Source organism: Leucoraja erinacea, unplaced genomic scaffold, assembly GCF_028641065.1.
Source record: "Leucoraja erinacea ecotype New England unplaced genomic scaffold, Leri_hhj_1 Leri_281S, whole genome shotgun sequence".
NCBI classification, from domain to species: Eukaryota; Metazoa; Chordata; class Chondrichthyes; order Rajiformes; family Rajidae; genus Leucoraja; species Leucoraja erinaceus.
Window position 1 is genome coordinate 41,528 of NW_026576182.1, and position 15,973 is coordinate 57,500.

Genomic DNA, 15,973 nt, shown 5'->3' on the forward strand with positions numbered 1-15,973 from the left:
GACCCATGTCCGCGGAGCCCACCCCAACCACCGACCCCGTCAAAGGGGGTCTTAGCAAAAGGTCCCGACCCGGACCAGTCCCGACCTCCGTGGCAACGAGCGGCCCTCGCGATGTAGTGCTTGGCAATGCGGGGGCCGGCCTGAAGAAGGGCCCCTACCCCACCCCTGTTCCACGTCCCCCACAGATGCTGCCTGACCCCCCGAGTTCCTCCAGCACTTTTTGCACTTGTCGCTCGTTTAGCCACTTGCGGTTCCCAGGTCCCCGCAGAGACCCCCCAAAGTGAAACGTTGACTCTGCTGGGTCCCCTTCTGCACCCCCCCTCCCCCCACAACGGAATCTCAATCCTAACCACCTCCCCCTCCCCCCCACCTCCCCGCCCGTCCGAGTCTTTGAAGGCAATTGGACACGAAAGAGGGGGGGAAAAAAATCCTGTGCAGAAGAAAATGGCCCCCGTCCCGACCCAAACCTAACGAAGGCGGAGACATTTCAACTCACACGTCCTCAGGGAAAAAGAGTCGAAGGATTTCCAAAACGACTCACGATTCACGGTTTTGCCGACGAGATTTTTGATTCCCCTTTTTTTTCCTTTTTTTTTGGCACTTGTTTCCAGTTTTTTGTGTTTGGCGTTTCCACTCATTTATTCATTAATTCGCCGGAAGAGACCGGCGAGTAGGCCGAGGCCTGAACTACCTCCACAAGGGCAAATGGAGGCGGACATTCAGACGAGGCAGGAAGGTTGGATCACAGGCGGTAGAGAGGGGGCGGAATTAGGCCATTCGGCCCTTCATAGAAACATAGAAAACAGGTGCAGGAGGAGGCCATTCGGTCCTTCGAGCCAGCACCGCCATTCAATATCATCACCACGGCTGATCATCCACAATCAGTTCCCCCGTTCCTGCTTTCTCCACCCATATCCCTTGATTCCATTAGCACTAAGAGCTCTCTCTTGAAAACATCCTGTGAATTGGCCTCCACTGCCTTCTGTGGCAGAGAATTCCACAGATTCACAACTCTCTGGGTGAAAGGGTTTTTCCTCATCCCAGTCCTACATGGCCTAACCCCTTATTCTAGAAGTCTGAAGAAGGGTTTCGGCCCGAAACGTCGCCTATTTCCTTCGCTCCATAGATGCTGCCTCACCCGCTGTGTTTCTCCGGCACTTTTGTCTACCCCTTATTCTAAAACTGTGTGGCCCCTCTGGTATGGACTTCCCCCCCCCAACATCGGGAACATTTTCCCTGAATCTATCCTTAAAGAATTTTATATGTTTCTACAAGATCCCCTCTCATCCTTCTAAATTCCAGTGAATACAAGCCCTGTCGACCCATTGTAACATTGTTCCCGCCATCCCGGGAATCCCTTCGAGGCCGCTCTGCCATTTTGATCGTGGCCGGGTCTGTCTCTCTCTCCCTCACACACCCCATTCTTCCTGCCTTCTCCCCCCTCCCCCATAAACCCCAGACAACCGTACTGATCAAGAGTATCAGTAGAGCGAGGTGGGGGAGGGGAGGTTGAGGTATGGAGGCCACGAAATTAAATCTCTTGAGCTGAGGCGCCGTTATATTACAGGGGGGGGGGGGCAAGATTCTTCTGTGTGCACGTGTCTGAGTCTAGTGTACATTAGTCCCACCTGCCCGCGTTTGGGCCCACATTCCTCCAGGCCCAATCCTTCCGCAGACCCGATGGTTTTTTTCCAAATGTTTTTCTGAACTCTAGACTCGAGACTTCACGTCCAAATGTTTTTTTCAAGACTAGACGTCAAAATAGTTCGGCGTCGAAAATGTCCGCCATTTGTTTCAGAAGGTGGAAAGGGCTCCAAAGGGTTTGGCGGCGGCCATTTTGTTGTTCATTTTGAGGGTGGGAGGGGGCGGCCATTTTGTTTTTGTTGTTGTTGTCGTTGGTTTTGAGGGGGAGGGGGGGGAGGGAGGGGGATTGTTGTGGGGTGGGGGGGGGGGGGGGGGTGTTGGCGAGGAGCGACTATACCCTGGTGGTGGAGTGCGGGTGTGGTAGCGTGTTGTTCTGGCCGGCGGAGTAGGTGTTGAAGGCGTGGAGAGGCTGCATGGCGCCGATAGAGCTGGGGATCATGGTGATGGTGTTGGGGCTCATCAGAGGCACGTCGTCGGGGGCTCTGCGCAGGGCCAGGGTGTAGTCGGGCGGGCAGGCGGGCCGCAAGGCCTCGTGGGGGCGCAGGGGCTCCAGGTCGCGGCCCTCGTGCTTGATCTGCAGCGACATGATCTCCTCCTCCTGGGCGTGGGCCAGGTCGTTGGCGCCGGCGCTGCGCGGCGGGCTGAGCCGCCGGTGCAGCTCGTGGCGCTTGTCCCGCTTGTAGTAGAGCGCGGCGAAGGCCAGGATGTTGAGGAAGAGCAGGGACGCGCCCACCGCCACCGTCACGCTCAGCTCGGTCGAGTAATCCCGCGAGTCCTCCGGCACGCGCACGTAATTGGGGGGGTCCTCGGTGCGGTCGCGGGCCGGCGGGGCGGTGACGAAGGGGCGCTTGGTGCTGACCGTCCACCCCTTGCCCTGTGCCCGGTTGGTGAGGAAGGGGTCGTCTGGAGGCAGCCTAGTGGTGGAGGTGTACTGAACCACCTCGTGTAGGTTGTGGAGGTGGGGCACCAGCTCCAGCCAGAAGGCCACCTTGTTAGCGCGGTAATGCTCGCGAATGCGCGGCTTCAGGCCGATGTGCAGGTACGGTTTCTCCTTGGAGTTAAACTTGGTCCACGCAACCTCCTCAAAGCGGTTGGGCTTGGTGTGGATGAACTTGGTGTCCTGGGGAACCGGCTTGTTGGGGTCTCTACAGCAGGCGGAGGAGAAAGAGACTTTAGAGATACGGCGTGGAAACAGGCCCTTCACCCCAACTTGCCCATTTACACTAGTCCCACCTGCCCGCGTTTGGCCCACATCATTCACTCATTTATCTTTGCATATCATCGTCTCTATCTCTCGTTTCTGTCCAAATGCTTTTTAAACGTTAGACAATAGACAATAGGTGCAGGAGTAGAGGCCATTCGGCCCTTCGAGCCAGCACCGCCATTTAATACGATCATGGCTGCTCGTCCCCAATCAGTACCCCGTTCCTGCCTTCTCCCCATATCCCCTGACTCCGCTATCTTTAAGAGCCCTATCTAGCTCTCTCTTGAAAGCATCCAGAGAACCGGCCTCCACCTATAGAGAATTCCACAGACTCACAACTCTCTGTGAGAAAAAGTGTTTCCTCTCCGTTCCAAATGGCCAACCCCTTATTCTTAAACTGTGTGTGTGTGTGGCCCCTGGTTCTGGACTCCCCCAACATCGGGAACATGTTTCCTGCCTCTGGCGTGTCCAATCCCTTAATAATCTTATATGTTTCAATGAGATACCCTCTCATCCTTCTAAGCTCCAGAGTGTACAAGCCCAGCCGCTCCATTCTCTCAGCATATGACAGTCCCGCCATCCCGGGAATTAACCTTGTAAACCTACGCTGGGCTCCCTCAATAGTAAGAATGTCCTTCCTCAAATTTGGAGACCAAAACTGCACACAATACTCCAGGTGTGGTCTCACCAGGGCCCTGTACATCTGCAGAAGGACCTCAACTCCTCTTGTTATGAAGGCCAACATGCCATTAGCTTTGTTGACTGCCTGCTGTACCTGCATGCTGACCTTCAGTAGACTTTAGACTTTGGAGATAGTTCGGGCGTTTCGCCCATATCCCTGTAACCCTATCCCATCCTTGCACCTGTTCAAATGTTTTTTTTAAACTCTAGACTTTAGACTTCAGAGAACAGAACGGAAACAGGCCCTTCGGCCCAACTTGCCCACACCGGCCAACATGCCCCATTTACACTAGTCCCACCAGCCTGCGTTTGGCCCATATCTCTCCAAACCTGCCCTATCCATGTACCAAAGACGTATTGGTTTGTAGGTAGACAAAAATGCTGTGGAAACTCAAGGGGTGAGGCAGCATCTATGGAGCGAAGGAAATAGGCGACGTTTACGGGACGAAATGTCACCTATGCTCCATGGATGCTGCCTCACCCGCTGAGTTTCTCCAGCATTTTTGTCTACCTTCGATTTTTCCAGCATCTGCAGTTGAGGTGAGGATGGGGGGGATGAGGGGGGGGGGGGGGGTAGAGGTGGGGATCGGGGGTTGAGGTGAGGTTGGGGGGGGGTGAGTGGGGGTGAGGTTGGGGTGGGGGTGAGGTTGAAGGAGTTGGGAGGTTGGGGTGGGGTTGGGGTGGGGTTGGGGTGGGGGGGGTGGGAGGGGTGTGGGAGGTTGGGGGGGGGGGGTGGGGTGGGTGTGGGGGGGGTGGGGTGGGGTGGGGGGGGTTGGGTTGGGGGGGGATGGGGTGGGGTTGGGGGTGGGGGGGGTGGGGTTGGGGTGGGGGGGGGGGTTGGGGTTGGGTTGGGGGGGGTGGGGTTGGGTGGGGGGGGATGTGGGTGGGGGGGGTGGGGTGGGGTGGGGGGGGGTGGGGGTTGGGGTGGGGGGGGTGGGGTTGGGGTGGGGGGGGGGGGGTTGGGGGGGGGGGGGGGGAGGAGGGGGGGCGGGGGGGGGGGGGTGGGGTGGGGGGGGGGGGGGGATGGGGTTGGGGGTGGGGGGGGTGGGTTGGGTTGGGGGGGGGGGGGGAGTGAGGTTTGGGGTGGGGGGGAGAGGAGGGAAGGGGGGGGAGGGTGGGTTGGGGTGGGCGGGGGTGGGGGTGGGGGGTGGGGGGGTGGGGGGGGTTAATGGGGGGGGGGGTGGCTAGGGGTGGGCCCGCCTCCACCGTGCTGTACTAACCCGGTCTTGGCGAAGTTGGTCCAGTAGGTCATGACCACAGCGCTGAGCATCATCGTGGTCGAATGTAGGAGGGGGCCACCCCACGTGATGGGACGGTTACGGCGCCAGCAGGCTTGGCGCCGCAGTCTCCGCGTTGTCCCGGTCCGCGCCAGGTATTGCGTTGTACATGAACTTGATGGTCTCCGCCGCAGATGTGTCCTTGGTCTCCTCCGGGAGCCGCACTAGAAGGTGTCTGTTCCTACAAATTTGGAGAACTCGAAAAGTGTCGAGTAGCTGGCCGAGAGCAGTCCTCGGTTGTCCTAACGTCCACATCGAGGGGTTCCACAACTTGAAGCCCTCGCCCCGTGGAACACCCCCCCAGGTCAGGGATGTCTACTGAGCGAGTTGAGGAACTCCCCCGGCTCTCCAACATCATGGATCTCCGGGTCCTCGTCCCGGGAGCAATCACTTCCCCAAAAACCCAACGGCCACTCAGAAAGGCGATGTGTAACCTGGGACAGACGGGAGGGGACCGAGAGAGAGAGTCTTGGACGCCGCACGGCGCAGCTGAGATCTTCCCCAAACATCAGGAAACAATCTTCCTGCATCTACCTGTCCAACCATACCCCCTTAACAATTTGTAAGTTTTCTATAAGATCCCCTCTCAATCTCCTAAATTCCTAGAGAGTATGAAACCAGCCTTTCCCAGTCTTCGTCCTTCATAAGACAGTCCTGTATCCCCCAGAATCAGTCTGGTGAACCTTCTCCCCTGCTCTGCACTCCCTCTATGGCGAATAATGCCCTCCTCAGATTTGGAGAGCCAAAACGTACGCATACTCCAGGTGTGGTTCACCAACGACCCTGACAACTGCAGTAGAACACGCCTGCTCCTAAACTCAATTCCTTTGCTATGAAAGCTAACAACCATTCGTTTCTTCACTGGCCTTCTGGTACCTGCATGCGCTACCTTCAATGACTGGTGTACCATGAAACCCAGGTCTCGCTGCATCTCCCCTTTTCCTAATCGGCTACCATTTAGATAATAGTCTGTTTTCCTGTTTTTGCCACCAAATGGATAACCTCACATTTATCCACATTATACTGCATCTGCAAACATTGTTCCCACTGCCACCCAACCTCAGTCCATCCAAGCGACGTATGCGTTTCGTAGCACTCGTCCTGCGACTTCTACAGTGCATAACACATTAGCATCTGCTCGTAGTATATCTATAAATGAGCCTAGGTTCGAAAATTTACTTTCCCGTCGGGGGTTCTTAAACTTGTTTTTTCTCTCCGATCAGTCCGGAGACTTCTTTCGTAAAGAGCATATATACCTTGAAAAAAACTTGAAAACAGGACCTTGGCCAACTGGCCACCCAAGCAACAATGTCCAGCTACACTAGTCATACCCCTTATTCTTAAAATGTGTGTGTGGCCCCTGGTTCTGGACTCCCCCAACATCGGGAACATGTTTCCTGCCTCTAGCGTGTCCAAACCCTTAACAATCTTTATACATTTCAATGTGAGCTCCCTCTCATCCTTCTATCATGAGAGTGATGACTACAGTGTGGAAAACAGGAAACTTTAGGCCCACACTGCTCGCCCATGTGGCTCTCTTATACCACTTAGACCGGACCTCTCTGTAGGCGCATATAGTCCGCGACCTTGAAAAAGTGGCCCCTTAGCGGTGCGCCAACTTGCCCATGCGGTCCAACAATTGTCCCAGCTTTACAACTGTCATAGAGCGAGATGTTGATCCGAACAGTGTGGAAACAGGCCCTTATTGCCCCTCAGGAACTATAGCCTACACACGCGGCCAACAATTGACCTCGAGGTAGATTTATCGTATATACCCTCTCGATCGATAAGCTTTAGTACGGTCGCTTTCACCATCTATTTCCTCTTCTCCTACCCTCGTTGCCCCGGCTTCTTCCGAGAAATTCACCTCTACCGTAACTGTCCCTACACCAATCTGCAGCGTCCCCCAAGCTTACCAACTCCACACTCTCATGACTACAAAGATGCCCTACACTTGCAGCTGCAAATCTCCTACCACGTACCTCTCAGACTATATTCACAGACCTCCCCATGGCTAAACCACAGAACCCTCTTCTCCACAGTAAGGCAACAACCTCCTCAAGCCTCGAGCCACACTCTCCCTACCTCTACGGATCTCCGCACTCATTCTCACTTTTCGAGGATAAAACCAGCACACATCTAACTCAATCTTTATCTCCACTTTCCCGCTCTACTACACTACCATAGTCACCTCACTTCAAATCCCAAGACCACTTTAATCCCCTCCCCACGTGCCGGTCCTCCCCACCCGCACCACTGCTCCTCTCCCACCAGACCTCGTCCAACACCCTAATGAAAGTCCTTTCAAGCTCTTCTCCCGAACCAATCCACTATCCCTCGACCCTTCTCTCCACCCATGCCTGAAGTCATGCCTCCCGTTCTCTGCTACCTCCAAACTCATCAGTCTCTTCATATCACCCATCTACTACGGAAATTGCCCCTCGACTTATCGCCTGGTTTCTCCTGTAGTCCCAAGTCTCTCCTGAAACATGGTTCTCTGATCTCTCCCTCTCTAATTAACTACTAGCCAATCTAAAACTTCCCTCCTCATTCCAAAAACCTGATAGATGTGCGTCCCAATCGCTCATTCCCACAAGCGATCTTGCGTGTACCTGTTGACCACTCTTATATGAGCCTTGTCTTAGACAGAAACTCTCTCTCCTTAACGTCCCAACGACCTCACTCTCTCTTGACCGTTCTTCAAACATCTTCTCATCCGTAATTTCTTGCTTTGCGCAACTCATTCCAACCGTTCCTTGAAGTATAACTCATGCTCAACCAGACTCAAACTGCTCGGCATCACAGCCCTGAAACTACAGCTCTCCTCAAGTCATACTCTCAAAAACGACCTCCTCAGAATTAGCCTCGCTGTGACAACCACTTCCCCTTCATTATTTTTGAGCCACCAGTCACTTCAAGGCGTTCCCCAAGGCTCCGTACTCAGCCTATCCGATTACAATGTGAACCATACCATCTGCTCAGCACTGACTCCAAAGACCCTCCTGTGTGCTTCCAATGCTTGTGGCTGGACACTTCAGCTGCGCTCCGTGCCTACCAAACTCCCTGCCAAAAGTATTACCCCCCCCCCACTTCACCCTCTCCCCGGTTCAACCACGACCTCTTGCTACAGCCACAGTCCCTCAAGGGCGTTGCCCAAGAAACCTGTACTCCAATCGGCCCCGCTCTTCATCATCTACAATCCTCCCCCTGGTCAGATACTCCGCCCTCAAACCAGGACTTCCACTGTTACGCTGATGACAACCCAGATCTACCTCGCACAATCCCCACACAACCCCCCCACCCCCCTCTACCCATCTCAACTCCTGTTTTCAGTATAAAACCCTGGATGAACATAACTTCGGGTCCCTCAAACTTAACGATGCTGATAAGCAGAATTCCTCCTCATAGGCTCCTAAGAAGCGCACACATCGCACAAACTCAAATAACCCCACTCTCACCACCGAACGGCACTGCTGTCCCGCATCATGGTCATCTCCCCAGGAACTCAACTATGCCAACTCTTTGATTCTCCTCCCGGAATCTCTCACCATAACATTCCGCCATCATTAAAACCGTCCACAGGTGTCAGTCCGAACTCGCACACTCCGCCCTCTCATCATCACCAACACGCTGCTAAATCTGGTCCAGTCACTTCATCTCCTCATCCTGGACGATGCACCCACTCTCCTTGGCCTCGCACACACCTCGGAACCGAACGACAACTGGTCAGATCACAAACCTTCCCGACTCATCCCCTACACCAAAGCCTGGCATCACATCATCTCCCGAGTCCACAATTGCAAACCCCCCTGGCTTCCCTCAACCCACCGTATCATTCTACAAACTCCTGGCCCTCACCCACTACAAAGCCCCCACCCCCCCTGACCCATGCCCCATACCATCCCCCCCCCCCCCCCCCCCCCCCCCCCCCCATAATCCTCCCCCCAAAACCCCCCCCTCCTTCCCAAAAACAAAGGCACAACCACCTATTCAAACCCGGTCAACAACAAAAAAAAAACCCCTCCCCCCCCAAAAACCCCTTCCTCCCATCCCCCATAGTCCACTGACTTCTCTCCCAACTACCAACCCTCACGGTCCTCAGATCCACCATCAGCCAGCGAGTCTCTCTTTCGCCTCTCCACAAGTCCCAACCTCCGCAGTTTTTGGGACAGAGCCTATCTCCAGGGCAGCTCCAAGGCTCTGGAACTCCTCCCCATAAACCCAACTGATCCGACAATTCCGTGTCCCTCACCTCTTCCAGTCCCGCATCACGTACCCGTACTCTTCAACCTCGTGCCTATCCTTTGGCCCCACGTCCCCCTCCGCTTTTTCATCTGTGCATAAATTGCCTCATATTGTGTTTTGTATTGAATTCTGTCTTTACCTTGTGTACTAGTCATGTCTCTACTATTTATTTCATTCCCCTTACATGTTTTTCCTCTACCTGCTAAACTTGTGTAAGGTGTCCTTGAGACTCTTGAAAGGCGCCCATAAATAAAATTTATTATTATTATTATATATTATTATATACCTTGAAAAACAGGCCCTTCGGCCAAACTTGCACCACTCGACCAACATGCCCCCATCTATTACTAGTGTCCCACCTGATCTGACGACCCTTGGCCCCTCGGACATTTACCCTCAAAAGCAAGGTTCTTCACCCAAAACAATCACCCCATCATATCCACACTCTCCAGAGACCATTGGGCACATCTGGAGTAGACCCAAAAACAGCTGGACGCGAACGAACAGTGGGACAGTCGCATCTCTGGAGAGGAAGGCCCCCAACACACGGCTCATGAACTTTGTTGGCCTTCTACCACAGTGAAGAATGCTGTGGTGAATGTTCATGTATTGTGTATTCACTTTTTCAGTGTATCGCTGCTGGCAAATTCAAATCACTGCACCTTCGGGTGCATGTGACAAAAATTGACTTTGACAATAGACAATAGGTGCAGGAGTAGGCTATTCGGCCCTTCGAGCCAGCACCGCCATTCAATGTGATCATCCCCAATCAGTACCCCGTTCCTGCCTTCTCCCCATATCCCCCGACTCCGCTATCTTTAAGAGCCCTATCTAGCTCTCTCTTGAAAGCATCCAGAGAACTGGCCTCCACCGCCCTCTGAGGCAGAGAATTCCACAGACTCGCCACTCTCTGTGAGAAAAAGTGTTTCCACGTCTCCGTTCTAAATGGCTTACCCCTTATTCTTAAACTGTGTGTGTGTGGCCCCTGGTTCTGGACTCCCCCAACATCGGGAACATGTTTCCTGCCTCCAGCGTGTCCAAAATCCTTAACAATCTTATATGTTTCAATGAGATCCCCTCTCATCCTTCTAAACTCCAGCGTATACAAGCCCAGCCGCTCCATTCTCTCAGCAAAGTCACCCATTGACGTTTTGGGATCGCGACCTTTGGGCACATCTGGGGGGTGGAGGTCGCAACCCTTGGGCACATCTGGGGGTGGATGGAGGTCGTGACCCTTGGGCACATCTGGGGATGGATGGAGGTCGTGACCCTTGGGCACATCTGGGCATGGAGGTCGCGACCCTTGGGCACATCTGGGGATGGATGGAGGTCGTGACCCTTGGGCACATCTGGGGTGAGGAGGTTGCGGCCCTTGTGCCCATCTGGGGGGCAGAGGGCGCGACCCTTGTGCACATCTGGGGGGCAGAGGGCGCGATCCTTGGGCACATCTGGGGATGGATGGAGTTTGTTACCCTTGGGCACATCTGGGGGAGGAGGTCGCGGCCCTTGTGCACATCTGGGGGGCAGAGGGCGCGACCCTTGGGCACATCTGGGGATGGATGGAGGTCGCGATTCTTGTGCACATCTGGGGGAGGAGGTCGCGGCCCTTGGGCACATCTGGGGAGGAGGTTGCGACCCTTGGGCACATCTGGGGATGGATGGAGGTCGTGACCCTTGGGCACATCTGGGGTGAGGAGGTTGCGACCCTTGTGCACATCTGGGGATGGATGGAGGTTGTGACCCTTGGGCACATCTGGGGGAGGAGGTCGCGACCCTTGGGCACATCTGGGCGTGGAGGTCGCGACCCTTGGGCACATCTGGGGATGGATGGAGGTCGCGATTCTTGGGCACATCTGGGCGTGGAGGTCGCGACCCTTGGGCACATCTGGGGGAGGGCCTCACCTGGTGGGTTGGATGTCCTGGTCCACCAGTTCCCTGTAGGACTTCTTCCTCAGGCATTCCACCAAGTCGACAGTCTCTGGGAAGTTGCAGCCCACCTTCTTGGCCAGCATGCGGGTGTACTTGGCCGGCTGGTAGTTGACCGACCAGCTGGAGATGGCCGTTCCACTCTGCGCGATGGCCCTCTGGAACAACCCTGGGCGGAGGAGGCAAGGGAAAGAGACATCAGGATGGGAGTTGTCACCATGTCCGACTCTTGTTCTCACCTCGGCCACAGCTAGCAATGGCCTTTACCATCCATAGAAACATAGACAATAGATGCAGCAGTGGGCCATTCGCCCTTTCGCACCATTCAATGTGATCATGGCTAATCATCCCCAATCAGTACCCCGTTCCTGCCTTCTCCCCCTATCCCCTTCCTCCGCTATCTTCAAGAGTCCCATCTAGCTCTCTCTTGAAAGCATCCAGAGAACCGGCCTCTGAGGCAGAGAATTCCACAGACTCACCACTCTCTGTGAGAAAAAGTGTTTCCTCGTCTCCGTTCTAAATGGCCGACCCCTTATTCTTAAACATAGACAACAGGTGCAGGAGTCGGCCATTCGCCCCTTCCAGCCAGCACTGCCATTTAATGTGATCATGGCTGATCATCCACAATCAGTACCCCGTTCCTGCCTTCTCCCCCAAATCCCTTGATTCCGTTAGCCCCAAGAGCTAAATCTAACTGTCTCTTGAAAACATCCAGTGAATCGGCCTCCACTGCTTCCTATCCCCTGACTCCGCTATCTTTAAGAGTCCTATCGGCCTTTCACTATTCGGTAAGTTTCAATGAGATCCCCACTCATCCTTCTAAACTCCAGCGAGTACAGGCCCAGTGCCGGCAAACGCTCATCATATGTTAATAAAGAAATTCCTCCTCTTCTCTGTTCGTCCTTTTATTCTGAGGCTGCGCCCTCTGGTCCGGGACTCTCCCATTTCATTCGCCCGGCCGCTGAAGGATGGCCATTCAGCCCTTGCCTCCCTTGCTAGCCCTTTGATAGCTGTTCCTATCATCCCCATTCACTCACCCAATCTCACTGAAAATATGACTAAGTTGGAGAGACCCACTGTCAACCTCCCGGTGGGGGGCGGCCATCTTGTGATCGTCTTGTTATCATTTTGAGAACATCTCGCAGCCATTTTATGATCATTTCGCGGCCGATTTGAGACCATCTTGTAGCCATTTTATGACCATTGTGCGGCAATATAACCATTGTGTGGCCATTTTGAGACCATCTTGCAGACATTTTATAACCATTGTGTGGCCATTTTGAGACCATTTTGCAGACATTTTATGAACATTGTTTGGCCATTTTATGACCATTTTATGACCATTATGTGGCCATTTTATCACTTTTTGTGGCCACTATGTGACCATTATGCAGCCATTTTGAGACCATCTTGCGGCCATTTTATGACCATTATGCAGCCATTTTGAGACCATTTTGAGACCATCATGTGACCATCTTGTGGCCATTTTGACCATTATGCACCATCCATCTTGCGGCCATTTTATGACCATTTTGTGGCCATTTTGAGACCATCACGTGACCATCTTGTGGCCATTTTGCGGCCATTTTGAGACCACCTTACGGCCATCTTGGGGCCACCTTGACGCCCCAGGTAAGGCTGGCAACTCTTCAGGATTGGATTGGAGTCTCCAGGATTACTTGACGCCACCACCCTCTGCCATCCGCGACAATAAGGAGCTAGGCGCTCTTCACGACTGAAGTTGAAACGCCATTGAACGCCAAATGAACGGGTTACGCCAAGACCCAGCCCGATTGGTGGTCAAGAAGCTGTCCAATCCGAAGGTCAAGAGTCTGCTGGTGCAGGGGAGAGAAAAAGGCCAGAGGCGGCCAATAGCAGTGTCCAATCAGAGCGGACAACCTAGGGTACGGAGGTTGCCCGGGTTACCTACCTTGCCTCCCCGCGCTTGCTTACAGGCGGGGGAGGGGTGGGGGGAGGGGAGAGGGTTTGGTGAGGGTGGGGTAGAGGGGACTGGGGGTGGGGGAGGGGGAGAGGGTGGGGGGAGGGTGGGGTAGAGGGAACTGGGGGAGGGGAGAGGGTAGGGGGAGGGGAGAGGGTAGGGAGAGGGTGTTGGGGGAGAGAGGGGGTGAGGGGAGGGGGTGGGGGATGGGAGAGGGTTCGGGGGAGGGGGGGGGGGGATAGAATGAGGGTGGGGTCGAGGAGGCCTGGGGGAGGGGTGGGGGGAGGGGGGGGAGAGGGAGGGGGGAGGGGGAGAAGGAGGAGTCGATGGGGCCTGGGGGGTGGGGGGAGGGGGTGGGGTAGGGGAGGGGTGGGTTGAGGGGAGAGGGTTGGGGGGCCTGGGGGGGTGGGGTAGAGGGGGGGTGGGAGTGGGGGGAGAGGGGGGGTTTAGTGTGGGGGAGGGGAGGGGTGGGGGAGGGGTTTAGTGTGGGGGAGGGGGGGGGGTGGGGGGATGGGGATGGGGGAGAGGGGGAGGGTTGGGTAGGGGGGGCTGGGAGTGGGGGAGGGGTGGGGGAGGGGTTTAGTGTGGGGAGGGGTGGGGGAGGGGAGGGGTGGGGAGGGGAGGGGTGGGGGAGGGGTTTAGTGAGGGGGGGAGGGAGGGGGGGGGGAGGGGTTTAGTGTGGGGGAGGGGAGGGGTGGGGGAGGGGTTAGTGAGGGGGAGGGGAGGGGTGGGGGGTAGGGGTTTAGTGTGGGGGAGGGGAGGGGTGGGGGAGGGGTTTAGTGTGGGGGGGGGAGGGGGAGGGGGGAAGGGGGTCGACCAATTTGAAGTCTTCTGTAACCAAGGGGAGCCAACCTTAGAGACATAAGGAATAATGTCATGACTTCAAGTAACGTTACCTTGTTTGCCTTTCGTAAGAGGGAGGGGAGGCCATGTTGTGACTCGTAAGGAGAAGAAAATAGCTGCAGGAACAAGCTGCAGAATCACCCCCTCTGCCCCAGCCATTCATAGAGTCGTAACGGCCTAGAGACAGGCCCTTCGGCTCACTGACCCTGTGCTGACCAAGGTGCCTGTCTGCACTCATCCCACTTTCAGTCAGAAAAATTAAGTCATAAGGGTCTCGACCCGAAACATCACCCATTCCTTCTCTCCAGAGATGCTGCCCATCCCGCTGAGTTACTCCAGCATTTTGTGTCTATCTTCAATTTAAACCCAGCGTCTGCAGTTCTCTCCTCCACCACTTTAAGCTCAGTTTGGTTGACAGATACAGCACGGAAACAGGCCCTTCGGCCCACCGAGTCCGTGCTGGCCAGCGATCCCTGTACACTAGCGCTACCTGCCGCCAATTTAGTTCACAAACCCACTGAGTCTACGCAGATAGATAGCAACACCTTCACATAAGGTCATAAGGGATAGGAGTAGAATTAGGCCATTTGGCCCATCAAGTCCACTCCGCCATTCAATCACGGCTGATCTATCTCTCCCTCCTAACCCCATTCTCCTGCCTTCTCCCCATAACCCCTGACACCCGTACTAATCAAGAATCTATCTATCTCTGCCTTAAAAATATCCACTGACTTGTGGCCTCCACAGCTGTCTGTGGCAAAGAATCCCACAGATTCACCACCCTCTGGCTAAAGAAATATCAGCTCCGTTAGAGACTCCCGTAAAAAATCAATTCACGGGCGGCGCGGTGGCTCAGCGGTAAAGCTGCTGCCTCACATCGCGTACAGCGCCGGTGACCCGTGTACGGAGTTTGCACGTTCTCCCCGAGACCCGCGTGGGTTTTCTCCGAGATCTTCGGTTTCCTCCCACACTCCAAAGACGTGCAGGTAAATTAGAAACATAGAAACATAGAAAATAGGTGCAGGAGGAGGCCATTTGGCCCTTCGAGCCAGCACCACCATTCCTTGTGATCATTGTGGCTGATCGTCCCCAATCAATAACCCGTGCCTGCCTTCTCCACATATCCCCTGACTCCACTCGCCCCTAGAGCTCTATCTAACTCTCTCTTAAATCCATCCAGTGATTTGGCCTCCACTGCCCTCTGTGACAGGGAATTCCACAAATTCACAACAAAGTTTTTCCTCACCTCAGTCTTAAATGACCTCCCCTTTATTCTAAGACTGTGTGTGTGGCCCCTGGTTCTGGACTCGCCCAACATTGGGAACATTTTTCCTGCATCTAGCTTGTCCAGTCCTTGTATCATTTTATATGTTTCTATAAGAACCCTCCCTCTCATCCTTCTAAACTCCAGTGAACACAAGCCTAGTCTTTTCAATCTTTCCTCATATGACAGTCCCGCCATCCCAGGGATCAATCTGGTGAACCTACGCTGCACTGCCTCAATCACAAGGATGTCCTTCCTCAAATTAGGAGACCAAAACTGTACACAATACTCCAATTGGCTTGGATTAAATGGAAAATTCTCCCTCGTGTGTGTGGGATGGTGTGTGTGTGTGTCGCTGGTCGGCCTGTTTCCGCACTGTACTTCTCAACTAAGTGGGCCGTCTCCCCAAAAAGTTCACTATGATAGATACCCTATCAAAATATTCCCTCAGCTAGAGACTCTGCGAAAATATCAATATACGTGGGGCATCCCTGTAAATATAAACTCATTGCCTTTAGAGTATTGTGTTCAGTTCTGGGCACCATGTTATATGAAAGATATTGTCGAGCTCGAAAGAGTTCAGAGAAGATTTCCGAGGATGTTGCCGGGACAAGAGGGCCTGAGCTACGGGGAGAGGTTGAGCAGGGCTGGGTCTCTATTCCTTGGAGCGCAGGAGGATGAGGGGTGATCTTAGAGAGGTGTACGAAATCATCAGAGGAATAGATCGGGCAGAGTCTCTTGCCCATAGAAACATAGAAATTAGGTGCAGGAGCAGGCCATTCGGCCCTTAGAGCCTGCACCGCCATTCAATATGATCATGGCTGATCATCCAACTCAGTATCCCGTACCTGCCTTCTCTCCATACCCTCTGATCCCCTTAGCCACAAGGGGCCACATCTAACTCCCTCTTAAATATAGCCAATGAACTGTGGCCTCAACTACCCTCTGTG

At 54.4% G+C, this 15,973-nt stretch overlaps 1 protein-coding gene across 1 annotated transcript in view; it reads right to left on the reverse strand.

Annotated features, from left to right (window-relative positions):
• Positions 1-353: 353 nt before the first annotated feature.
• LOC129693407 (neuroligin-1-like) overlaps positions 354-15,973 on the reverse strand; it is a 91,802-nt gene continuing 76,182 nt past the window's right edge. Inside the window, exons 5-8 of the mRNA XM_055630233.1 lie at positions 10,954-11,146; positions 10,524-10,836; positions 4,750-4,970; positions 354-2,789 (exon numbers count right to left, since the gene is read on the reverse strand). Of these exons, the coding sequence (XP_055486208.1) occupies positions 1,976-2,789; positions 4,750-4,970; positions 10,524-10,836; positions 10,954-11,146 (1,541 nt within the window). The 3' untranslated portion in view covers positions 354-1,975. The remainder of the gene's footprint in view (positions 2,790-4,749; positions 4,971-10,523; positions 10,837-10,953; positions 11,147-15,973) is intronic.